At 40.5% G+C, this 26,451-nt stretch overlaps 1 protein-coding gene across 3 annotated transcripts in view; it reads left to right on the forward strand.

Moving 5' to 3' along the window:
* ABLIM1 (actin binding LIM protein 1) overlaps window positions 1–26,451 on the forward strand; it is a 144,781-nt gene that overhangs the window by 90,519 nt on the left and 27,811 nt on the right. For 2 of the 3 annotated variants that reach the window (XM_053949254.1, XM_053949255.1), the window contains exons 7-12: window positions 3,069–3,156; window positions 7,703–7,761; window positions 16,700–16,777; window positions 18,873–19,028; window positions 23,543–23,578; window positions 24,834–24,963. In XM_053949254.1, the coding sequence (XP_053805229.1) occupies window positions 3,069–3,156; window positions 7,703–7,761; window positions 16,700–16,777; window positions 18,873–19,028; window positions 23,543–23,578; window positions 24,834–24,963 (547 nt within the window). Of the gene's footprint in view, window positions 1–3,068; window positions 3,157–7,702; window positions 7,762–10,088; window positions 10,152–16,699; window positions 16,778–18,872; window positions 19,029–23,542; window positions 23,579–24,833; window positions 24,964–26,451 lie in introns of all 3 variants that reach the window. The other variant, XM_053949256.1, reaches the window with a different exon arrangement.

Consider the following 26,451-nt stretch of genomic DNA (forward strand, 5'->3'; position numbering starts at 1 on the left):
TTCAGATTTGTCAATGTGGGTGGAAGTTAAATAGGCAAGTCAGAAGAGGTTGTGTGTTGTCATAAATTGATAACTGATGTTCTTTGCTTTTAGGGCACATGCAAGTGTCTGATGATTTAACAGAGACTTTATAGGCAGTGACAGCAACACATAGGTTTAATATTTCATTTGACAATAAATTGCTCTCAATTCATTCAATTCCGTTTAACAATTTGAAGTAAAAATGTTAAATATTATTTTGGTTGCTTTTAGCACTTCTAGCTAAGCAAACCAAGGTATTTACTCAATTAATTTAGCTTACTCCATCTTATTTAAGGGACAGTCCTCTAAGATATGGGTCACAGTTTGTGCTTGATGGTTTGGATAGTCCTGATGTCTCAACCTAAGTGAAATAAATCAGAAGGGACCAAAAGCAGTATGATAGATCAAATCCCAGTATCTGCATAGTGCAGGGAAGTGCAAAGGATTTCTGGATGTGAACTTGAGAAGGGGTGAGGACAAGTCAGAGAAGAGGGAGAAGACAGAGCCTTTAACCCTCTCTCACCTTGAATGAAGAATGTTTGGGGCAAATGTGCACTTAATCAGTGTTTCCTGGTCCTGCCAGGAGGATTGAGATGCAAACCTTTTAATGCATAGCACAGTAGCATGAGATCCCAGAAAGCTGCACACTGAACACACTGAATGAGGGTTTAGTAGCCCTAAAAGAGCAAAAGCAGATGTCTAGAAAAGTGTGAATATATTATTGACTTGTAGATGCAAAAGTTTGTCCTAATACATTATAAATGACTGATTTTTAGCAACTATTTTCCCAGATGATCCCAGCAAGTCAGGCATAGCAGGATGAGGCCTGAATTAGTTGATTCAGAATGTTCTCCAGCAAATACCTGCTGTAGGAAGGATCCCACTCATGAGCTGTAGAAACCTTACAGAGGCAGAAAATTCATCAAACTGTTTTGGAAGTGTTTTAACAACAACTGCAGCTGCTCTGGTATGTCACTCCCCCAAAACCTCTCCAGTTCTCACTTGGACTCGCAGGGTTTTGTTATCTGGGGCGTGGTGTTCATTCATCATCACTCACAGCAGGCTAAAATGTAGCCAGTTGTTTCTGGCACTGGGAAGGACCTGATAAACTCAAAATTGATCCCTTTGGCTGTTTGGAAGAGGCAGGTGTACATGGTTTGAACTATATTCCCTTCGCAGTAGCTTATCAGAAGTTTTCCCAGGAAAACAAAACTTCAGAGAGGCCACAGGTCTATGCATAATAATGTGATGAATTCTGGATTTCTTTATCTTATAAATTCCAGTCTTGAATGAAACTAGTGAGACACCTCAGAGGTTAAATAATTGCTAGGAGGGAGAGCCAGAGATGAAGAAGGCAGCCAATAATGAAAATGATAGAGAATGAGCATTAACTGTGTTTTCTCTCTCAGTTCAATATTAGCTTTGTTGCTGCAAGTCAAACATCAGTTCTGTGTTTTCTCCCTCATTTGCTTTTCTTCCTAGAGTAAGCAGATTTTGTATTGACTTCTCATTTTCCCTTTTAATAGAGACCCTGTTTTGCCTGATAGCTCTAAATCTGCTTTACTAAGAACACCTAAATCCCATTACTCTCTGTTTGGTGGATTTTGCCCCTGCAGTGCAAGAATCAACAGTAAATGCAGGATCTGATTAAGAGAAGTGCAGGTTTTTTGCAGCTGAACAGTGAAATGTGTAATTAAAGTAACAGCACACTGAGTCCTCTTCTCTGGCCTTGTATTGCTGAAGTTCCTGGATGGGAGTTATTAAAATTGAATGGTGCAACTTTAGCTGTAGAAGAACTGGGTGGTAGAGCTGATTTTCTGGTAGCTGTCAGGTACTTTAATCCATGTCCTTCATTATCTAATATGCATATATATGTTTCAATAAAAAGCCTATGTAATCAATGTTGTTTGTGAACCAAAAAAATGTTGTTATTCTTCTCAAAAGACAAAATGAAAGGTTGGATTTAGTAACGTTATGGTCTTAAGTACAATGAGGCAGGAAATGGTTTTGATGACATTTTACAAGTCAGCTATAGAGTAAACAGATATTTTGTGCATATAGCAGCATCTGAGTGGACGGGGAATATGTGAAAATGGACTTGAGGTTAATTTGTCTGGACAGCCAGATACAAATTCAAAGACTTTTAGAATTCTTTACTTGTCACTATGAAGGGTCATTTTCTAGCATTTTTCTATTTAAAAGCCTGATGTGGACATTTTTTGCTTAGTTTATGAGGAGAGGAAGCTAATGTATTGATTGCTTTGGTCTCCTAAAGAGAAGAAGTCGCATTAATATTTATGCCTTGATTTTTCCTGTCCTTATAGGCCTGAAATCTGATCAACTTTATCTATTAATGGTATCAATGTATTTAAGAGACTGAATGACTCAGTGGATTTGGATTTGGGTAACAGGATCTAGGGTATTTAGGACCTCTACATCAGTAGTTCAAATTCAGCTCAGGCTGTCTGTGCCGGTGCAGCTTCTGAAGTCGGGGATCTGGGAATTAAATTCAAGGTCCCAGAAGTGGCTCTAGAAAGCTCTCTTTCCTAATACCCATGTCAGCAGTGTGGGGAAGAAGGCCAAGGAATGAAATGGCAAGTTGAAAACCCATTCATTGGCAAAATGAGGAGACAGCAGGTTTGCACAAATTAACTGCAGTGTGACATTCATTGCTTTGGACTGTTGGATGATTTTAAAAGATGTTTGTCAAATCATGCAGAACAGGTAACTTACGATGTAGCTCCTAGCCAGAGGACACTGATTACTTGAATGGGAAGGTGTGAAGAGGAAGGGCTGTTCTGTGTTGTCTTTTCTCTTACAGGCTTTTTCCCAAGCAGTCACTGCTGGCCTTTGCTGAGGACAGGATTGACCTCAGGGCTGAAGCAGTGTGGCAGAGCTCACATTCTCAGTGTCACATTATGAGGGCAGTGTTGTGTCAAAACAGGTGAACTAGAAGAAAAAGGGCAATGGTCAAGCAGAAAATGATGAGTGCTCAGAAAGCAGTGCAGTGCATTTGTCCCTCATGTTCCTGTTTTGTTTTTGTTTAGGCAGGTGACAAACATTATCATCCAAGCTGTGCACGATGCAGCAGATGCAACCAAATGTTCACCGAAGGAGAAGAAATGTATCTGCAAGGTAAGGATGTCTCCATTCCAAAAGAAGAAAATCAGACATTGTGATTTTTCTGTCACAGATGTCATGAATTTATAAACCATCCCCATGTAATATGTCCAAGGGGGACTATAGTCATCCTATCCTCAATAGTGTTTTCATATTTTTTCACTTGATACCATTTTGCTCTATTAGGTGGCCCTAACTGGAACTTTGCAGGGACTCTGCAGCCTTGCTTGCTGAGGCAGCCTGTGCTTGCTGGAAAATGAAATTTAGTAGGCTGCCTCTGAATTTGACATCTCACAGATAGTTTAGCCCCAGAATGGTGTGTGAGATACCAGACAAAGTGAAGGGATTTCTCCTGATTTCTGCTGATCATTTCCTCTGCTATTCTGGACCACACTCCAGACTGTAAAAGGCAAGGGAAAATCTTCCAGAAGCTGCAGTGAATTTGCTTTGAACCATGTAGACCTCATTCCTCATGCACATTGACAGAGTCTCTCCTCCAGTTCTTAATTATATTTGCTACCCTTGCCTACTTCCCTTTTATTTCTCTTTTTATTGCCGTGTACTTTATTTTTATATCTTTCTATAGCCACCTCTTTCTTGTCTGTTTATTTTCATCTCCCCTTTCTTGTTAAGAGTCTCACACTCCCAATTATTGCCAAGCTTGGTTTCTTCATGGTCTTTTCACATAAAAAAGAATATGCTCTTTTCTTTGATTGAAAGGTATCCTTGATACGAATCCCACCTACTCTCTGAGAGGGTGGTGTACTCGCTATTAAGTTATTTTTATTGCTTGCTGTTGTATTACTGTTGGTAGAAGGATGTATAATACCCATTTACATAAGCCAGAAGTCAAAGTGAAAAAGGCAGATACATGTTGGGATTTTGTATATTGCACTTAGGTTAGAAAACTTGATTTACTGGAAAGGAATGTAGAAGAATAGTGATAGAAATAGGAAAGTGTTGTCACAGCCATTTCTTGAAATCCTGAGGAGAGGTTCTTACTGGAGGATTTCCAAAATAAGATAATATTGTTAAGGCATTTCTTTGAAGCTAACTTGTTTTATTTTGTAGTTTGTCCTTCCTTGCAGTCTCTCTCTCTCATCTCTCCCTGACCTTATAGCTCAGTCATCTTATTCCAGCTGTGCCCAGAACAGGATGTAAATGGTGTAGCAGCTCTGCTTGGCAGGAGCAAGGAGAGGCTGGGAGAGGGCTGGGTGGGAGGTGCTGCTTTCTGATGGCAAATTGAAAAAAACTAACTTGAAAGCAGCACTTACAGCATCTGGCAAATCTTAGTTTCCTCACATGATGGTGTGGTAAAGTAGAGGCAGAGTTCAAAATGAGCATCAGATCATCCTTTGCTGTCATTAATTAATAACAGCTTTCTCCAACAAGTGCCATTTGCACCAGTCTAGCAGAGAGTGGGACTTTGGGTTAATTGAGCAGGCTTTGGTGTAAAGTTCTGCAGATCCAAATAAGACAGAAGGTATCAGTGTTACTTAAACTAGGCTGGAGTTTGTCCTGGACAAGTTCAGGTGATAGGAAAGGGGAGAGGAGAGAAACCTGGCAGCAGCTTGATCTGCTGTTCTCTTCTCAGTGTATCTCTCTTTCTGTGGTTATGAATCAATGTTCCTGGTGCTCAGTCTGTCTCAGGGGAAGAGCACCTCAAACTGCATTGCTTTATTGTTCACAGGATGTTTTCTGGCTAAATACTGTAATTGCTGATTGTGCTCCAGACTGTCCTGCCAAAGCTTTCCTTGCTGAATTCAGTGTGCTTGGAAGTGTGAGGACCTAAAAGCTTTTCCTGTGCAAGGCTCTCAGCTGAAATGCATATCCTGACTCCATCCAAATCACTGCCCCTGGGGTGCAGAACAACAGCATTCCAAGCATTTCTCCAAAACAGAAATACAACACCACAACAATAAAGCTAGAACAAAAATCATGTGGTTGAAAAAATACACAAAAATAGGTGGCTTCCATCTCACTTCTAATTGTCCTCTCCCTAGAATATGAAAGCACTGTCTGAGTATTGCTTTGTATAACAGAGAGGCCTGGCAGGATTGTGGTAGAAACTTGTATTAAAGTGTTGGGAAACTGGCAAAAGGAGAACATGGACAAACAAGCTCTCTGTCTTGGGGCTTTCTGTGTTAAGGATGGTTGGAATAATGCTAGCAGAAACACTCTGGCTTGGCACTGCTCCAACACATGAAAATGAAAAAGAAGCAGCACCAAAAACTGTCTCTTTCCCATTGACTTCCCGGTAATACATTATTTTATGGGCTGCCCCACAAGGCTGTTGCTGAGCTAGGACTGCCCAGTATTTAGAGGGATGCTGATGTTGAAATAATGGCATGTGCAAAGTTTAAAGCCGAATAAATGAGCATGCTAGTTGATGTTTGCCAGGTAAGCAAACAAACATATGTTAAGAATGGAAATAATCACAATTTGCTGAACTATTTCCAGCAGTAAAAGAAAGGAGTGATGCAGCTTGGGAATTTGCACCCTTGCAAGTATTTCAAAACAATTTGGATGAATAGTATCTACAAAATGTAGGTGGCTCAGAGTTCAAGATCACAAAAAATATGTACATTTAACTTCTTAAGCCTGCTCTGTCTGATTTGGGTTTTTAAATGTCACATCTTTCAAATCTCTTAACATTTTGTGAAAGAAAACCCACAACCCTTAGCTAGCTTTCACCATGCAAATGATATCCAGGTTCCTGTATTTCTTGTTCACTTTCAGCACTCTCACAGGGTATCCCTAAATGGTACCAGTTTGTGATAAAATACTGCCCAAAATGCAGTGACAGCTTTCTCATTGATAGTAGGGAAAGTTTAACAGAAAAGACACACAGAATTGTTAAGGTTGGGAAGACTCCTGCCATTAATCTAACAGTGAGGTACAGAGGAACAGGGATCATTTTTCTCAGGGCCACACAGGAAGGAAGCTCACAGCTGGATTTGAGACTTGAACTAAAATCTTCTGAGTCTTAGTTCATCCTTGAGCAATAGGTGTCATATTCAGAGGAGTCTTACTCAGATCACTTCTTTTAACATGAACTTTTAGCCTTACAACCTGAACTCTCTTCCTCCTGCATGGACAGGGCACAGCTCCCTCCTGATCCTGCAGGCTCTGTGGGGTCCTGGCTCTGAGGCTGCTGTTTGTTTACAGAGAAGGCTCTCGGTGTGCTTCTCCCTGTTGTCTGATGGTTTTCCTCTGCCAAATGCACAGTTTCTTCTTCCTTGGCTTAGACTCACAGCCAGACATCTCAGACCCTTGCTCCAGAGTCACAGCATTCTCTCCTGTCTCCTGATGATGACTGTGCTGTGTACTGCTGGGAGGTGAAATGATTCCTGCTGCTCTTTACTTCTGCATCAAGCCATGTAAGGGCTTGTTAGGAAAAACTTTCCAGGGTTCCTGACCCATCCTTCTCCTGTCCTCTGAGGGTGGGGTTTCCTCTGGCTGCTTTTGAGCTAATAGTCACCAGCAGGAGACCTGGACTTGGCTCTGTTTGGTTTCTTTGTGGACAGAGTGAAGAGGTGATGTTCCCCCCCTGCAGATAGTCAGGGCTCTGGATTGGCTTTGTGGTGACTGGAATGAAGGATGAATTTGATTACAGCTGCAGTCAGTGTTAAAAATCAGTGTTAGTTTCTGCTCTGTTTCATCTTGGCCAGTACCTTCAGCAGCTTTCCAGCAGAGACCACAGCTTACACTCTGTTTCAGAAAACAACTGAAATGGGATGGAAATGCTTCTAGCCCCTGACATCACTCAGTCCATATCCAGCAGGATATTCCTACTTTACAGCATAAGAAAGAATCTCATATTTTGGGAAACAAACAGCAGAGGACTTGCCTTTTTTTGTAGGATATACAGCTGGAATATGCCAGGTGGAAGCACCAGTAGCACAGGGTAGAAGTGCTTGTGTGCCAAAGGCAGGTACGGTGTGCTGGGATCCAGGGACAGGCTCTCTCATGTGCAGCTTTGCACCACCTGTCATCCTGGCCTCTCACCCACTGCCAGTGGGTCACACACAGCCCTGGCTCTTGCACTGTGAACTTTTTAATCTTGCTTTTCCTTTTGCATTTTGTATGAGGGAAGATGTGATCTGAGTAGTACTTTACAGTAACTGAGTATGACCCCTATTTCTCAATGGACTTAAAATCGGAAATTCCTTGTTACGTGCAGGGCAGTACAGAAGGGGAGAACAGATCAGGTAACTGTGGCCCAGTTCTTACCCTCCAACCTGCCAGAGGAACTCTCTTTCAGTTCCTCCAGCTGGTGCTTGCTGACTCTGTTGCTGCTTGAGGCTGCTTGAGTTTTAATTAAGAATGTGTGCAAAGTGTTTTGACAGCCTCAGGACAAACTGCTGTAGGTACACCAAGGATTTGAATATTTTTTTGTTTCCCTAGTAATTCCCATGAGCTAGACTTTAATGTGAATTACTCTCATAGTTTGTACAGATTTGGCATCTGATGCGATGAAGAGATTCTCTTTAATAACTGGCCTGTGATGAGCAGAATCATCTGCTTTGCTCTGAATAAAGATGTGTTTGTCCTCCCTCAGGTTCCACTGTCTGGCATCCCGACTGTAAGCAATCCACTAAGACTGAAGAGAAGCTCCGGGTAAGCTGAATTCATGGCTCAGTGACACACCATACATTTTGCACACACAGTAATCGAATGTTGTTTTTAAAAGAGTGACTTTTTCCATGTTTTTTTCGCATAGCTGTCACAACTCTGGCAGAATATACAGTGGAGGCACTTCAGAGGTATTGCTCTGATTTTTAGGCTTACCACCTTCACATACCTGTCTCAGTGCACTGCCTTAAAGATAGTGTCATTTACTGACATACAGACGTGGCCAAGTATCTAAGACACTTCATTTCATATCTCAGTTGTTGTGAGAGAGACTCCTAAAGAGAAGATATGAACAGGGCAAATGCTATCATATATTTTAGTGGTTTTGCACATCTGTGTAATTGCTCTATAGTTATCCCCTGTTCTGCGTGGTTATTTGCAGCATTTAGACAAGATGAATTCTTCTTTCTTTGCCATCCAAGTAAGCCTCAACCTAAAGTGATCCTGATTTGAATGCTAAAAAGAGCCACAGTTACCCTTGGAGTTACATCAGCATATTCAAACGAACTTTCTGGGTCAAATCCTCAGTGACAGTAATGCTGCACTGATAAATGCTAGAGCCTGGCTTTTTGCATGAACCAGGCAATTCTAAGCCCTTACTCAGTGATTCATCCTCTGGACAATTTTCTCTTTTTGACATCTCAGGTGATCCCTTGAATTTTGCTAATTTCCCAGGATATGGATATTAGAGACTGCATATGAATAAATTGTCGTTCAGATAAGGAAACACAAGAGGTACTGGTATGAAGATACCTATGACGTCCTGTGGGTTGTATTCTATGTGGGTCTCATTCACAGGAAGCCACATCCTTTAGCATTTATTCCAGTACACTGGTCTGTAAAGCACCCCCCACAGAGAATTTATTATGGTCATAGGTAATGTGCAGATAAATTCCTGTTGAGCAGAGTTCATGTTAGTGTGGGCAAAAACATAACTGGCCCTAGATGGGTGTGTGGTCTAGAATGGCCAAACCTCAGTGCAGGTACCATCCAGCATTCACACATTGTTCTGTTCTGACTTTTTGTAAGAGAATGGAAAATTAAGCCATTCTGGATTTTCTTCCTCATTTAACAGTTTGAATGTAAGACAGTATTTTGGCCATGCTTAAGTGTCAGAATGCTTTTGCCTTGTAGTACTTGGTTGCAGTACAATACTTCCCTTTCACTTGGACCCAGGAGTTTTATCAAAGCACTCCTGACTACACTGTGGCCCTTATTAACCTTCTCCAGCTGACCTTATAAATCAGTTTGCTTGTTTCCATTCCCCATGGAAATGGCTGTAGTCCTCTTCAAGTATCTCCCTTTGTGTCAGTATTCTCCCCGCTCAGCTAATTTTAATTGAAGTGAGTGAAGTAAATGGGATTCACTCGCCTGCAAGGCATTACCTAAGTGAATCCTTGCAGGAAGAGGAAGTGAGGCTGAAGAAGGCAAATTGAGGGAGCATCTGAGCAATGTGACAGCAGAGCTGTCCTGCAGCACTATGCTCCTGGAGGAGACCTTCAATGCAGAGGTTAAATAGGTCCTTAAAAGGCATTGATAAATGCACCATACTGAAGCTGGCTGAGATGCATTGTTTTTAGCTTCTATGGTACATCACAGATTGTCTACTCTGGTGCAGTCAGAAACTTATTCTAATATCAGCTAATATCAAAACTTTGATGACTTTGACACTGCTTCATCCTGTTGACACAAATGAAGGCAGTAGCAAACAGGTAGGTACAGAAACAAACAAAACTGGGGGAACTATGTGCTATTTGAGCATGTCAGCACCAAATTGGGATATGTACTTTGAATTTCAGTTTTTTATTCAGGGTCAGGCCTAGATTTTCTGGTGGTTCTGCAAAAAGCCAGTGCCATTGCCTATTTGCTTGCTGGGTTTCCTTTCCCTATAGAACAAAACAAAACAAAAATCCTTTTATCACTGAAGTAACTTCAGAAGTTTTCAGCAAGTTCTGTTTTCTCTCAGTAACTGAATTGTGATATAAACTAATCAGCATTTGAGCTGGTCAAGATCTGAGAGGCAGTTCATAAAAGCAATGGTTGCTTTAGATCTTTTCCCCATGGATATTTGTGGAAGTTTACAAAGACAAAACAAGCAGAAAACAAAGCAACCATGTGCATGTTACAAAAATATATATTGTTTGGTGTTTATTTACGACTGTCTGGCTGTTGTGATTCTGCAGCAGTCAGTAAGTAACAGATACTATAACACAAGTAGATGATAAAAACTTGATTGAAAAAAGAGCTTAACCACTGAACTGGGGAAACTGCTTTCCTTTTCACTCATTTTTCCCTTTTGTGTTCCATGACAGCATTCCTCATCTGAGTTCTTTTATCCAAAGAGTCTGGTTCTGCGCAGGCCACGCTCTGCAGAGGTTTGCTGTTGTGTTTTCATAGTGTTGATAATGATCTTCCTTACTGAGAAGATTCTTCATTACTGTCATTTGCTGCGCTTGCTACTACTCCTGCCACACAGCTTTCCTGCTATCACTTGCCACCATGGGCACTGACGCTGTATTTTGCATCACTTGTTTCAGTGTTGCTTGTTAATTCTCACATTTTTTTTTATTTTGTTTAATGAAATGCTTAAAATTAACTTTTTTATTTTAGATTCAGATGAGCTTTTGGGGTCTGTAGTATTGATCTTCCAGTATTTCAGAACGTTTTCCTTCTGAAACAAAAATTAGAGTGCAAATATGAAGCAAATGAAAATGGTGAAAAATATCTGACTCTATAGCAATGGTTAAAAATAAATAGTTTTCCATGAACAATGACTTATGTTTTTAGGGAAAAAAAAAAGCCATCAATTAAGTCACTTCCTTTTTTTATGTATATTGACCAGCTACCCATGAAAACTTTAGTTGAGAAAAATGCTTACAAAACCCCAGGTTTGGATACATTCTATGGGCTGCCTGAGAGCATTTGCCTCTCTAGTCTGGTGTACGTTGACATCTGAGTTGCAAGGTCCTCTCTGTCCTCCTGACTCTGGAGTAGCTGTCTGCTTTCAGATTTTACTGAGTTTGCTTTGTACCCACAAAACCACCCAATTCCATTTCTTCTCCTTCAGAGCAGTGTTTATTTGTTGGTAGTGTCTGCTGTGGACGTGTGGCTGTGCTGGTGCAGGTGCACCTGAGGTAGTTTTCACCTGGTGATGGAGCCTGAGCGCACTGGTGCCGATCTGGTACGGGCTGGCAGCAGGCAGAGAGTCCATGCCACTGGATGCCCTTGGTGTTGGTTTGTGCAGCCTTCACATCTCTCATTGTGGAGTTGATGCAGTCAGTGTCAGCCAGGGCAGGGGGTCTGTGTGAGATCCAGCCTGCAGGATGGGGTTGGACAGTGGAATCCAGTTCTGTGATTCAGTGGGGGTTCATGCAAGCCCCCTACTCTTTGTCCTGCACAGTGGTTTAGTTACTTTAATACTGAACACCTCTCTCTCTGTTTGCTACAGATCTGTGTATTAGAAAAGGCAGCATAAGGACGTGTTATCAGTGCTCCTAAGGAAAGCAGTGTCTCTTCAGTCCTGGGCTTTATGGAATAAAATCTTGGAGTCTGAGAACAGCAAACTGTGGGACCATTTCACTCATCTTTTAGGCCAGTGTAGTGACTTTTTGCATTTGGCTTTGTGCACACAAATCTGAGTGTTGAAATCCAGGGGACTCAGGATTAAAAACCCAAATCCTATTCAATGTATTAGAAAAATATGCAAGGCAAAATAGGAGCAGCCCATGTTAAAATAAAGGTGTGTTCTCCTTCTTGCTTTGTAGACTGTGTAGGATACAGATATCTTAGGGTCAGATGAATATCCTCTTGTGTAAATTTGGTCAGTATTAAATGCAGTTTAGATTTACATGGTGATTCTACAAAGTGTAACTCAAGGCAGATTTTGGCTTCAAGTATTTTTCTATGGAGTAGACACAAAGGTACTGTCATTGCTGTTGCTATAAAAGTGGGCCAAAGGCTTGAATCTACACGAAAATTGTAGTTAGAAAATAGAAGGGTAAAATCCACTGAATTCTCTGAAAGCTTGTGTTGAATTCAGTATGTTCTGGACTTCCCACTTTATTTTCTTGTTCTTCCCACTTAACTTACTCTTGATGAAGGCTAAGTTTGCATGAGTAGTATTGTAGAAGTTTGTTTGGTACCAACATACCTTCAGTGATTACATGCTGAAAATTCATTCTCCCTCCTGGCCTTTATGTCCAGAAAGGAAAGAAAAATTAGTTGTAACCTATTAATATCTGTGTCTGTGTGAGTTTGAGCTAAACCTGTTCACTAGTTTTGTCTTGATGCATATTTCATGTAGAGAAATAAGGAATGCATGCATTTGAAGGAAACACTCTTGTAACAAGGAGAAGGGTACAGTTAAACCAGCAGAGAGGCACAAAGAATTGAGGGACATTGCTGGTCTCATACAGCCATTGAAAATTACAGAAATCCAGAGGAAATCCATATTTTATGAGCCCTGGTTCCAAATCCTAATCAACTGTAAAACCTTGCAGTTGATAGAGCAGTTAGTCAGTGTAAAAAGTGTTGTACTGAGAAAGTCAAATCCCTTACTGTTGTTAAGTCTGCTCAGGACAAGGAATTCTACCCTTATCTTCTATTTATTTTAAATATGCTTCACTTAAAGTAGCTTGTGAGGTTTAGAGAATTTGCTTAAGCTATAATGTTAAATGTTATTAAGTGAAAACATATTCATTCTTCTGCAGCTATTATCACCGCCTTGCATAATGAACTCTATCAAAAAATTAAGGCAGGTACTGTAAATGGTGACGATGCCTTTGTAAAACAATAGTGCATCCATTTGGCCAGATGTTCTTGGGATCAGTTTTGATCTGGTTGCCTGCACCTGTAAGTTTTTACAGAGCATGATGCTGAACATCTGTACTTGAGAATGCCAGAGCCACCACATTGTAGCAGCACCTGGATGATGTGAATGGCTCTAGTGGGGATTTTTTTTTTTTTTTTTTAAGAAGTTATTTATTTAGATGATGTACCATGCATGATGGCATAGCAAAGAAAGGTAAATGCAGATGGACATCTTAAGCTTTGTAGTCTAATACTGAAATATGAAGTTAATCAGTTTGGGGCATCTGCATGGGTGATCTGATAATTGAGCACTCCATTCACGATGAGCCTTAGAGGATGAGCATGGCAGTTGGTATTCTCTCTATCAGTCTGCAAATGAAACTGGTAAAGAACTTCTGTGTTGAAGGTAAATGCATGGAATGAAGAACAAAAACATAAAAATAAGAAGTCTGTGATAAAGTGGGAAATACCGAGAAGTCTTGCAAATACTTTAGATGCTTTGTGATCTGTTTTTTCTTTTGGCTCCTTTAATGACATGCATGAATTTTTCTTGACTTAATTTTTTTTTTTTTCATATACTTCATAGACTTTCTGTATTTGGTACAGACATCCTATATTGATATATTTACTACTGTTACAACCATTTGTGTGGAAGAGGAAAGGAAAAAAAACGTGACTCTCCTACTCTCAGAAAATGTGGAGAAGCCATGTACCACCAGAAAAGAAAAAGAAGATTAGCTCTTCATAGAAATTTCCCTTAAATTTCTCTACACAAAGGTGGCTTTATAAAAGGCTGTATTTGAATCCTTCAAGGAAAAGAACAATCAAATAAAAAATGTTTCAGATCTCTTTGTAGAAGAAGTAAGGCAACTTAACTTGTTTTGTTGCTGGGAGTGTAGAACAAGTGTCACAGGACTATTGTTACGGAATTAAATACCTCTAAAATGATTGTATTCATATTAAAGATTGTGTCCTCTTTCTTCACCTGTTTCCTTTGAATAACATGTGAAAGAGATGCACTCATCTCTGTTGTTAAAGGTTACATCAGGGCCAGCCCTATTCCTGCTTTAGCTGATCAGCTCCCCTCCAGGATGGAATTTACACCCCAGTGCAGTTACATCAATAGAGAACTTGACCTCCAGTGTGTCTCTTGCCACCTGTGTAAGATACAGAGTCACAATGGTGTTACACAGGGTCAGGGATGAAAGTGTAACATTCAGTCTAATAAAAGCCATACCAGGTCACAGATTTTCAAACAGGAGCTTTTATGGGCCTCTTAGGAGAGGAGCCAACCATAGCGACTAAAAGTATGCCAGAGGAGCAGCTTATATCAAGGAATCTTTAGTATATGTTTGTTAAAGCAAGCAGCATAAATGTTTTTAAGTGCAATGCAATTGTCTTTAGGGGAAAGTGCAAAGCTGTGAAGGATTCCAGACCATATGGGAAGAAACAGGGTAGGAAAAAACCATCTGTGATGGAAACAGCCTGTGTAACTCAAAGTAAGAAATAGGGCAAAGTGAGGCAGGAAGGGTGAGAGTCAATGTACAAATTCTTTTTCATGCACTGTCTTCAAGGGTATGTTTAGACCTAAGCAAGGTACAGGACTGGGAGCTGCTAGAGAAGCCTCAGAGTTGCAGGTCTGCTTGGATTCAGCTCCTCAGGAAAGGAGCAGAGTGTGCTCAGGCTGTGGCTGGCAGCAGGGTGTCCTGACCAGGCAGTGGGGAACTTTGCAATAGGCAGAAGGTAAAATTGATATACACAGAAAGAATCACAGAAAATAGAAAACTGGTTTAAAGGGTGTCATTTCTGGCTCGTGGCCTTGTTAATAGGATGGTGAAGAGGAACTTGGAACAGAAACACAGTGAGGAAATGAAGAACAGGTGCTACAACTTGCCAGTCCATCTGACAATTCCTCTTGTATTCCAGGGTTAAGAGCACCTAAGAAATTTATTACCAGGATATGGCTGAAACTATCTTCTTAAGGTGTCTAACTTTATTTGGTGAATTCACTGAAGTGATAAATGCAAGTGAATTTTCCTTAAACAAGTAAGTTTTTAGCAGTGATGCTAAGAGATGGAACTAAGGAGCTGGAGTGAGCACTGAGAATTTCTTGTTTTTGAGGCAATTATAAAAGATCCAAAGGGCCTGCCAAATGGGAATAAGCCATAACTGCCTCTAACACTTGTTTTCCTACAGCAGGGAAAACTGAGCAGACAAAACTTTCAAGTATGTCTGCCAAAAGCCAAAGGTAACAGAGACACCCCTAAAAGTACCTCAAGTACTTAATACTGTTCCCTATGTTGTAATGAAAACAATTGTTTTCCATAGTAACTGCAGCAACATGTTACATGTGTCTCCACTCAAACAGAGTGAAATGGAAGAGTGGAAGGGGGAATAAAGTGTTTCTCAACAGCAGCCAGATTTTCCAGCTCAATTATTGTAACATTTCCATGAAACAAGTGCTTGTTGTTGGGTTTTTTGGTTTGGGAGGAGCTTAAGGGCAGATGAGAATATTCTGTTCCCTTTTGAGATGTAGGAATTTGCAGCCTCAGAGAGAAAAGAAAAGAAACAAGTAAAGGTCCAGCTGAGAAAGTGTTCTCAAACATGCTCTGGAGAGGATTTGTGACTTTGTCAGTCCACAGCTACATCTGCTCTCTGTTTGATCTGAATCTTACGTTTTTTGGTGGAACATACTCAAAGCCTTTTGTTTCTCTAACCCTTCCTGAATGTGGTGACTTAATTTTCAAAAGTGAAGTCAGAGAAAGCCTGCTGTATAATTCATGACTAGTCTTCAGCACTTCATATACAGATGGTTCCAATAGCTTCTCTGGCTTTGAAATTGAAAGGAGAAAGTCTCTGGGGTCAGTTGAAGGGTTCCTTCAGGAAATGTATGCTGAGAGGTAAGATAGGTCCAGTAGCCTTTTTGTGTTCATCCAATATTTCTTAAGAAACAGTGAGCCAGGCTGTCAAGCCTTGTTTCTCTTCAGGTGTGCCTGAAGGTCCCTTAGTCCAGAGGACCTAATGTCACAAGCTGATGAGGTAAGGACTGTTTTCCAGGATTTAATTTTAAGTGACCTTGAAGAATGCCCTGCACTGGTGTCATCAGAGTCATGTGCTGACACAAAGTTTTGTGATGGGATTTGGTTCTTTGCAGTCAATTAGGGGGCAAAAATTGTTCATGGTTTCTCAGTTGCAGTTGCGATATGGTTGACTTGACTACCTTTGTGTATGTGCTGTGTGCCAAGTTTAGAAGTAATCATCACAATAACCAGGGTGACTTTTGATCAAATAGAATACTTTGCAAATGCATCAGGTTTTCAGGATCTCCATAGGTCATCAGTTGTTTTCTCTCCTCTCTCAGAACTTCCCCCAGGACATCAGTGTGTATTTATTCCTGAAAAAGTGTTGGAAAATCTACTAAATGTAGCAGCACTGGTTCTGTAGGGATGAGAGTGTTCTCGTGAGTTTCAGTTTGCAGGACATTGTCATTAAACTTCATGACTTTTGCAGTATGGGGAATCATAACACTGCAACCGACATTTGACTTCTCTGCTGCATCTTGGTTGTGCTGCAGATGTAGGGAACAACTCCAAGCAAAGGATTTCAGGTCCTTTTACTTAGGAAGGCTGAATTCAGTTCTGATGATGTCATTCCTAATGGAAATCCAGGGACTGAACACCTGGAAACAGATTACATGTGTGCTGTGCTCCTCACAACAGTTTTGTTTGCTGGACTGCTGATCCCTACAGTGGTTTGTGAACTAACCTGTTGCTAAAATGACCAGCAGGACTGTCCTGGATGGTTCTTTGTATGGCTCCTACAGTGTCTCTGCAGGTGTTGTTTGATTTCGTTCATTATTGTTGTCAGTCTAGTCTTTTACACTGTATGATTTAGAAAACCTCTTCCCCTCTCACACCACCCCTTCCCCTACCAAAAAAAAAAAAAAAAGCAAACCCCACTTGCCTCACAAGATTGTGGGGTTTGCCAGAATGCTTGCATTTGTGTTGACATTTTTCTTAAATTCAGTTATTTTCAATAATGCAGATTTCTTCACTTGAAGTTGCCAACATTAATGGCTTCAGATTGCTCTCAAAAGTTCCCTTTTGTTTTTCAGCCGACAAGAACATCATCAGAAAGCATTTATTCCAGACCAGGTTCCAGTATACCTGGCTCTCCAGGCCACACTATCTATGTAAGTATTCCTTCTGATAAATAAGCTGCTGAGCCTTTGCTTGCACATCAACTACCCATGCTGAAATAAATCACTTTTATACTGGTGCTTTATCTTAGTGCTTAAATTGTTAAAACCTTCGCCATGTAGCTTGTGTAGCTACAGGATTTCAAGAGCAGGGTCGGCCTTTTCCAGGTCACGTTTCTCTTGGAAAGGTACAGTAAATCTTTTGATGTCACTTGGTGGTGTGAAGAGGGACAGAGGGCAGAGGGGTCATTCGACTTTGTAAGGGTTTTGTGAGGAGGTCTGTGTACTTTGATACACAGTTTTTGAGAGGTCTGCTCTCTGTACTTGAGGAATGTGGGGAGCAGGGTCAGCTACACTGAAAGAAACCTATCTGATCCAACACCTTCCAAGTCAGAAATCACATTTTTCAGTTGTGAAAGGAAAGGTGTTTTTAATTTAGGAGAACAAATGTTATTAAGCATAATGCTAAATCACTGATTTTATTGATAACCTTGAGATTATATAGATGAAAATGTTGAGTAAACCCCAGAAATTAGGCAGTTACATTTATAATAATGCATAAAAAATGTCCAAAATTACAAATCACATCCTGAGTTAAACTCTAGTTCTATGCATTTCAACAACCACAAAAATAAGCTGATATATGAAAAGTGTTGACACTGCAGATATCAAAAGACAAAACATGTTCTGGAGAACTGTCATTATGTGGGTAATATCAACTTCATAAACTGTAGCTTATGAAAATTAATTGTTGCTCAAAATCACTGTCTGTGGAGCAACATGGCAGCCTAGTTCAGGGTCTACAAAAATATCTGTAATAATTTATATTGGATTAAGAGTATGCAGATGTATTTGCACCTCATTAACAAACTGGTAAAAATACTACAGAAATAACATATATTGACATACCTAAACATTTTAAGGATTAAAATGGTTTAAGGTATTTTTTAATATCTGGTAATTAAAAGCTAAACAGATTTGAGTCTGTTTGTAGAGAGTGAATGTCCCAAATATTTCAAACCTTGCTTCTCTAGCAAGAAAGGTTTTGTATTGTTTCTAGTTTAAGGCATTGCTTAAGAACCTCCAAGACCAGTGGTTGTTCAAGAGCTTGCAAAGGCAAATGCATATTAATCTGAAATTAGTAGGTGCTAGCACTCGGAAAGAGCAGAGGTAAATGTGAGTTCCCTTATGCAATCTACTACGAATAAAGTATCTTTTAGAAGGGTTGAAAAACAATTTGAATACCCTCTTTCAATTTTAGTCATAAATGTATTTCTGTAAGGTAGATAAACATGTATGATGATTTATTTAAAGTCTTTCTGTAAGTAAAGAAATATATTAGTTATCTAAACTAAATGTAAGGCCTCTTTCTTTCTCCCTGTAATGGGTGTAGCTGACTTTGGAATTTATTTCCTATTTCTATTTTTTTAACTAGTTAAGATCTCCTTGCAGTCTTAGTGAAAAAAACAGTCCATGCTTGCACCATCTAGTTGGTAAGGAGTGAATGCTTTAGTCAGAAGCTTGGGCATAGGATGAGTGATGAATGCAATGTAACTATTTTATTTGGGAGTTTGGATACCCAGTCCTGACAGTCCTCCTTGTCTTTTTATTTTCTTCCAATGAGTTCTGTTTCCTCTTGTGTGCACAGTTAAAAAATTGAGTATCTGTCTGTGGTCTTCAGCATGAAATCCTTTTGTAATCTCTGTAATCAGCGAACTAAATTGATGTTACCACTCATTTTGCCTATGGGAAAACAAGAGCAGAAAGGTGAAAATACTTGCCTGAGGCCACAAAATGAGTCATTTGCAGAGCTGAAGTTTCCAGCTCACTACTGGGGATAAAAAACTTTTGTAACTAGATCTATATATGCCATGTTCTTTCTTCCCTAAGAGAAGAGAAAACACTGTGAGCTGCTGCAGAGGAGGCCTGCTGGAGAAGAACAAGAAGCATTCACTCCAGATGTAGGGTGCCAAAAAGGGGTTTCCATAGCAACAGTCTGACAACAAATACACAAAATCATGAATTGTGTAAAACAGAAATTGCCAGTGCATTTGTGTAAGTTAATTTATCTTCTGTCTTTGACCTTTAGGCAAAAGTAGACAATGAAATCCTTGATTACAAGGATTTAGCAGCCATTCCCAAAGTCAAGGCCATTTATGACATTGAACGTCCAGACCTAATTACTTATGAGCCATTCTACACCTCCGCCTACGAGGACAGACAGGAGAGACAGAGTCTTGGAGAGGTAATGACCCACCAGCACCTCATTCTGCTGTGCACTGCATCCAGAGCCTGCTTTGCTTCCCATGGCGCTGCTGGAGGTGGTTGCTGCTGCTGTTCACACTGCTTTGTGTCTGTCTCATCTGGGGAACTGGGAGCGCTCACGGTGCTGCCTCACGCGTGGAGCTGCAGGGTTAGACACCTACATTATCACAGGGGGCAGGTCTGCAGGCTGGCTCTGTGTGCTTCCTCAGAACTCCCATGGATATCCTAATCTTTGGGAATGGCAAGGCACGTCAGGGAAAAGGCAATGTGCTGTTGTGCTGTGGAACACCAATATTCACAAGAGAATAGGAGGAATACCGTGATACTCTATGGACTAGGAGCAGCAGGATTCTTATCTCACTGGTACTTCAGGGAAATACAGATCACCGGAGCACTTTGCCAGACATACTGGATAAAATTGTGTCAGGATGAAGTGCTCTTCCACCTGGGAAAGCAAAGTTGTGCTATAGAAATACCTGCCCCACATCTTAACCTGCTGATGCTTAGTAAGGGTTCTTGTATCATGCAGCAATAAGGAAAAGCTGTGTCATTTATTCTTCTAAACTTGTATGTGAAGGTATGTTTCAGATTGTCAGTCCCCAGTTTTCTCAGGTGAATTTCCTTAGCTGCAATTACTATTTACATTATTCCAGTGCAGTCTGTGAGGCAGGCTTTGTCATATAATACCATCTGTCTCTGAATCAGACTTCCTGAATGCAAATCTAAATGGACGTGGAAATGGATTTACTGCTGCAATCTCAGTGACCTTACTGACTGTAGCTGAATTGAGTATGAAGATAAGTTGAAGAAGAAAAAATTACAGTAAATCATTCAAGCACCAGTGGTCTGTAGATCACCAGCTCAATGTGACTAATAATCTGCTTTCTTATCAGTGTTCTGCCCACCAGCAGGTCAGAACTGCATCAGTTTTTCTCCTTTGTTTTTAAATGTTTTATAGAGCTAGTTTTTTAAATGATGAATTGGAAATTCAGCTCAGGAGTAAAATAGATTAACAGGTCAGAACATTACAGCATTTCTCCCCTCCAATTTATGTTGGTAGTGAATCCAGCTGGCATCTGGTTCAAAACCACTGTGAGATGCATTGGTGACCTCTGACCAGTTCCAACAGGCCTGACCCATTGCACAAAACCTGCTACAAACACATGTCTCTTGTTAGTCACACAGGGGGAGCTAATCTCACCAGAGAAGGTGAACTATATGTTAATCCTTAAAGGGGAGCTTCTTACTGACAAAGAAGTATGTTGGAAGCTGATAAAGCAGTATGGTGTAAGTTGTCAGCTTTTATGCTTGTTCTGGGAACAAGAAAAAGCCTTTGGGGTTTTCTTACACCGTATTTTCACCAGCATTAAATTCAGTGAATTTCTAGTGACTACAGAAGTTTGTTCTGGAAACAGAAGGAGCTTTCACCTTCTTTTCAGAATATCTCAGGTTTTCACCCAGTGCTGCTGCTGACTTCTGTCACCTTGGGCAAGTTACCTCACCTCTTTGTATCTGTTTCTCATCCCTTCCCTTGCCCTAATGAGAACACAAGCCCATTGGGGTGGAGTGATCCCTTACCCTGTGTTTGTGTTGTGGTAATTGAGTGACAGCAATTTTGGTACAGCATACATCAGTCCCCATCATCTTTAAAAGCAGAGAAGGTGACAGGTTTAGTCGTGCAGACGGTGATTTATCCTGCATTCTCTTTGCAAAGGGTGTGTATGTGTTGCTGTTAAATAAAAGGGGACCCTCAGTTTATGCTTGTAGAACTACAAATGCCCCTCACCATGATTTAAAAAGAAAAAAAAAAAAAAATCACCAGTCTCAGCAAAGAAAGATTTTTGAGTGTACAAGGGGAGATGCGCAAGAGGCACCAAAGTTAATCCAGAGGTGGACACAAACCTTTATTCTAGGGAATAATCTGCACGAAAACGATGCATTTTAGCCACAGAAAGAGAGAAAACAGCACGGCAGTGAGCGGAGCCGGCGTGGGGCCGCGCTCCCGGCTCGCTCCTCCCGCGCTGTCCCGGCGCCCTCTCGCGGGGAGCCCGGGCCGGCTCCGCCCGTCATCGGCCTTGCAAACACAAACCAGGTCGGAAATTAATTCTCTGCTACCGACGAGGAAGTTCCCAGAAACTGTCAGGTATTCAGGTTTTTTGGGACCTGTCACTTCTGCCTTGCAAGCAGCAACTTGGTGAGCACTGAGGCCGTCTCTTCTCAGCTCCAGCTTTTGTTGGATATATATCGAGAAGCAGCACTTTATGTCCTTTTATTTCAAGTGTTCTGTTTGTTGAAGACACTAAATGCTCTGAAGCACCTTTCACTAAACAAACAGACATGAAATGAAAAAAGGATTTTTTTTCTAACATGATAGGTGCTTCAAAATGGAGCAGGGATCCCACCTGGTAGTTCAGGTAAAAGACAGCTAAAATGGCATCAGTGTGAAAGGCAGAATGACACCTGTAAAAGCTAGCAAAAATTTCCCAGATGACAAAATTACCTTTGTGGCTTCAGATATTAGTGCAGACTCTCAGATTCAAAGCAACTGAGAATTGAGCCTGTTGCAGCAGAAATTTTCATGTAAGTTTGGTCAGAACAAACCCTCTTTCTTTTCTCTTTCCCCTTCCCCTTCCTCTATCTCTTTCCCTTCCCCCTTCTGGAGTCATCACTGTATTTCCACTGGCTTGCTGTTCTGGGATGGAGCTGCTTTTCTCACTTGCCTGCACAGAGTGTTTCAAACTGATCATAGTGTGGCCTTCTGTGATAGACCAGGTTTTGAAAGACCTGGAGAAGCAAACATTCCTTGGCAGCCTCAGAGTTTGAGATCTGACAGTTCACCTGTGCATGATGAAACAATAACTTGGCTGCAGAGTGAGGTTCCATTTCCCAAAAAGCCACGAGACGATGTCAGCTAGTGATGAAGTAAAAATACAAGAAGGGAAAAATACCTGGATTCAGCATGCTACTTTCTGGGCTGCCTTCCCAGTCTTAGATTCCTATGACTACCTTTTACTGTAGCCATTACCTCAGCATCCAGGTAACCCCAGCAGATGACAGAAATTCATTTATTTAGAGTAACACATGAATTGCTAGTTGAAAAATATGGGAATGTACCTCACAACATGTGCTTTTTTCATTCATATTGGAAGTTTTAGGTTAGCTCTCAGTTTTTCAGAGAATGTTGTTCCAAAGCACTGTGTGGAGCAAGGTTTTACAGCTGCTGCTGTTAGATGATAGGAAGTAGGAAAATATGAATATAAAATACTTTCAAGGCTTTGATGGAAAGTAACAAAAGCAGTTTTTAACAGCTTTATGGAAACTTGCTGAGAAGGAGATGACATAAAAAATGTTGTTCCTTTGTTTGGATACTTAGCATTCCCAGTGTCACCAGCTCCATGAGAGTGAATGGTCTCTCAATCCAAAATTTATGGCTATCTACCAGCTGGATATTTATTACCAGAAACTCTGCATACATTTTACACTACTGCTGTTGTACATTAGTGTAGTAGTTGGACTAGAATCAGCAGTTTTGCTTCTGAGATATTATCTTAATAACTATATCATTCTATAATTGGGGTCTTATTTAAAAGCATCATCTCTTAGCCAGTTTACTGTGACAAATAATATTGAAGTTTTGTGCACAAAGGAAATAATTAAATCCTGATCTCCCAACTTCAAATTGCCTGGTGGTTGAAGAGCACATAACTGGTAATTACACATAGCCTTTATTCTTGTTTGTACCATCAGTATATGCATAATCATATGTTTCATCTAAAGGTATTTCTTGCCTCAGTTTCCCTGTCTCTGTTACAGAAACTTTTCATAATATTGTGCATATTTCTGCCCACTGGCCTTTGTGCAGTTCTTTCAGTACACATGCTTGTATTTCCTGTCTGTTCTCCTTACGTAACCATAGAGGAACACAGAGATTTAAAGGAGGTCATATCAAAGAAATGTTGATGACAACTACGTGCTCCTTTGCATGGGTATGAAATGTAAGGCCCTGGGGAGAAGCACATTTTTGCCAGAGTGTGTGTGTTGGAAGGAAAACATTCTTCATCCTGGAAGATATTCTGTATTTTGATTTTCCATGCAAAGCTTTGAGTTAAGTGTATTTACTTTTGATTTCCATTTTAAAGATTTCTTCATGACAGGCATGGTTGTTAAATTAATAACTCTCTCTGATTTTGATCTTTACAGCTATGTTTTAATTACCACAATGATTAGATGGCTAAGATGATCTTGCATGGTACTTGACTGAATTAATCACGCCTATAAAGATTCTCCCAGAAACTTTAAATATCAATCATTTATGGACCAGTCCCTGAATCAAGTGAAAAAACCAGATTCCATTGCTGGAATGGTCTCGGTGATTTCTGCATTGCCACTTTACACTGTCACATGTCAGAGTATCTGCAGCAATGTTTAGATTACCATTTTCTGGCCCAGCATATGCAATGATATTTCATAACCTTATTTTTTATATCTTTGCAGTCTCCAAGGACTTTATCACCTACCCCTTCTGCAGAAGTAAGTTTGGTGGAACCTTTGGGGGCAGTGTCCTACTGTGATTAGAATTATTCCCTTGAGCCAGTGCAGGCGTTGGGTTTGTTGTCAGTCGGATCCATCTCTGTGTGCCACACAGGCATGTTTTCCTCAGTGTTGAAACTTAACAAAAATTATTTCTAAGAAGGAAGCATGATGCTCTTACTGAGAGATTGTACAAGAAGTGGAGCTGCTACTCCTTTCACTTGCTGTCTGTAAAGCAGAGCCCTGTGTCCAGCAGGCGTCACTTCTGGTACAATCCTGCTCCTTGTGGCACGGGCGGATTCAGGTCTCGAGAGCTGCAGGATTTACAGGAGACAAAATGCTGCTCTAAGCATCCAAATAATAACCCATGTTTGCTACTGAAACATTTGCAGTTTTGTCTTGAAGAAAACATAACTATATGGTCTGGTTTGGTTTTGCTTTGCCAGAGGAGTTAATTTGAACATCCTAATAACATGGAGCAGTTGTCATTTGTCAGGATACAGTAGATGCAGAATCGTTATCATTGCATTATCCTGTTGCTTCTTTGCAACATAAAAGCTGTACTTATTGCTACTAGTTAAAAACTAAGGGACTGTAAAATTTCTTGTAAATCTTCATGCATTAATCAGTCCTTTCCCTTTTGTCCTGGTTTAGTTTGCTTCATGGAGGGGTGGGGGGTGAGGGTGTAGTTTGTTTTGAGGTTTTTTGTTTGTTTCTTTTATTGCCTGTTTCTACCCCCAGGAAATCAAGTACACTGAATTTTGCTGTACAAGGTGTCATGTTTTCAGATGCATGGGGAATCTGATTTGGATATAAATACCTGCTAATGTAGCTGGTGACACATGGTCAGTTTAGCCATAGAGAGCTCTCTGCTGCAGCTATTGAATTCTTGCTGGTCTCCAAGTTAGCTCGCTGATGGCCAGCTCGTGTGTCTTGTGCAGGACACTGCAGGACACACATGCTCTGGATGTAGCTTCCCTTATGGAGTCAGGGAATGTGGGTAAATCTAGGATTATGATAAAGTTTAATAGAAATAGAATTAGGTGGAGCTGGAACCTTCCAAGACTGAATTCTGACTATAAAAATGGGTTGGAGCAGATCCTTGGAGAGCAGTGCTAATGAAGTAGGTTGAAAGCTTAAGGGATGTTGCTATTTCAGTCGCTTCTGCTGATGCCTTCAGATCCACGGAACTTAAGTGCTGCTAAAAATGTGTTCTGTGCCTTTACATTTACCAGTGGCTGCCTCTGTCCTGCAGGGCTACCAGGACGTTCGGGACCGCATGATTCACCGGTCTACCAGCCAGGGCTCCATTAACTCTCCCGTGTACAGCCGGCACAGCTACACCCCCACCATGTCACGTTCCCCCCAGCACTTCCACAGACCTGGTAAGGCCAACTGCTTTACAAGTCCATGCAAAAATAATGTTTCTTTATTATGTCACTCAGTGGTGCAGTGAAGCACTTCTTTCTCTTAGAAGTGGAAGTCTAGGATTGAAAAATTGTTGTATATTTTAATGTCTCGTTTTCTACCTGATTTTTTGTTCTGGATTGACATAGTCTTTTGCACTAGGCTGACTGTTTCTTGCATCATAAATATGGATCTTCTGGTTTTGTTTCCAGTCAATTCTTTTTAAAATATTTGTATGTTTCTGAAAGCAAGAGAAAATTTGCAGCGGTGAATCGCAAAGTTCATTCTGGAGTTTGGGAAAAGTATCACATAATGGAAACAAAAATTATGGCTTGACTGTACAGAAGTTAGTAATTTAGGTTTGTTCTCTTGTAAAAAATTCCTTTAAAGCTTGATGCAGCCATAGAATCTCATATTCAGAAGCAAAACACCCATATGTTCCAAATTGCTTGTCAGTTTTTAAGACATGGACTCAGAAAGTATCTTTTTAATTAAAGCTGTAGGCAATTGCCCAGGAACACTTGAAAACGTATTTTATTTCTGGTTTAGCAGTGATGTACCAAGTCCTATGTACAATACAGAAAATTTGCAGGTCATTCAGGTTCCCAGTGCCTTCAAATTACTGGTTGTGTATCTAAAAGCATGATATGAAAATGAACTATTCATCCACACCCAAAATGCATAAAAATGTATTGCTAAATGCTACTCATTTAAGACTTTTCAAGACTGATTTTATTGTGTATGGTAATGAATTAAATCTTTGTGATCTGTTTTTAAATTAATTGATACAATTGCACGGTTTCATCTTCCTTGGTGATTACAGCTGAACAGTTGGGATGCCAAAAGCCCATATGCAATAGGAGCTGCATTTTTAAAATTAAAGATTTATAATAGAGCCACCACTGTGGAACTTGAATGCTGTAGCCATTTCCTAGTGGGGGTGGGCTGAAAGCAGCCCACTGTGTCTGTCAGTGAATGCCTTATTTAAGGGACCCAAGGGAGGTGGGACAGAAGCAAATTGTGTCTGATACTTAGTGCTGACAACATGACTGTGTTTTAAGATGACATTACAACTGAAACTGAAAGGGACTTGAAAACGTGAAAAAGCTGCAAACTTCTGTCCCTTGGTTCTCCATGTCTGAGGGGATTTTTCCATTTTTATCTGTTGTCTCAGATATGAACAAATCTCTGCTCTATTCCAGACTTGATTGTGATTGAGTTTTACTGTCTGTGTTCAGTCAAAGACCTTCCCCAGAAGCAATCTCTGTTTATGTAACTCTTGTGATGGGCAGATGGGCTCAAGCCGGACTTGTGATCCAATGTAAAATTTTCCAAAATCCACAGCCTGAAGGATTTTCTAGAGAGATATTTGTTCAAACTTATCTGTGTTCAGATGATCTCATCTTGGGCTCACCTGTTACTGATCCTCATATGACACAGAAGTAATTCTGTATAATTTGTCATTT

This window comes from Vidua chalybeata, chromosome 8 (assembly GCF_026979565.1).
Source record: "Vidua chalybeata isolate OUT-0048 chromosome 8, bVidCha1 merged haplotype, whole genome shotgun sequence".
NCBI classification, from domain to species: domain Eukaryota; kingdom Metazoa; phylum Chordata; class Aves; order Passeriformes; family Viduidae; genus Vidua; species Vidua chalybeata.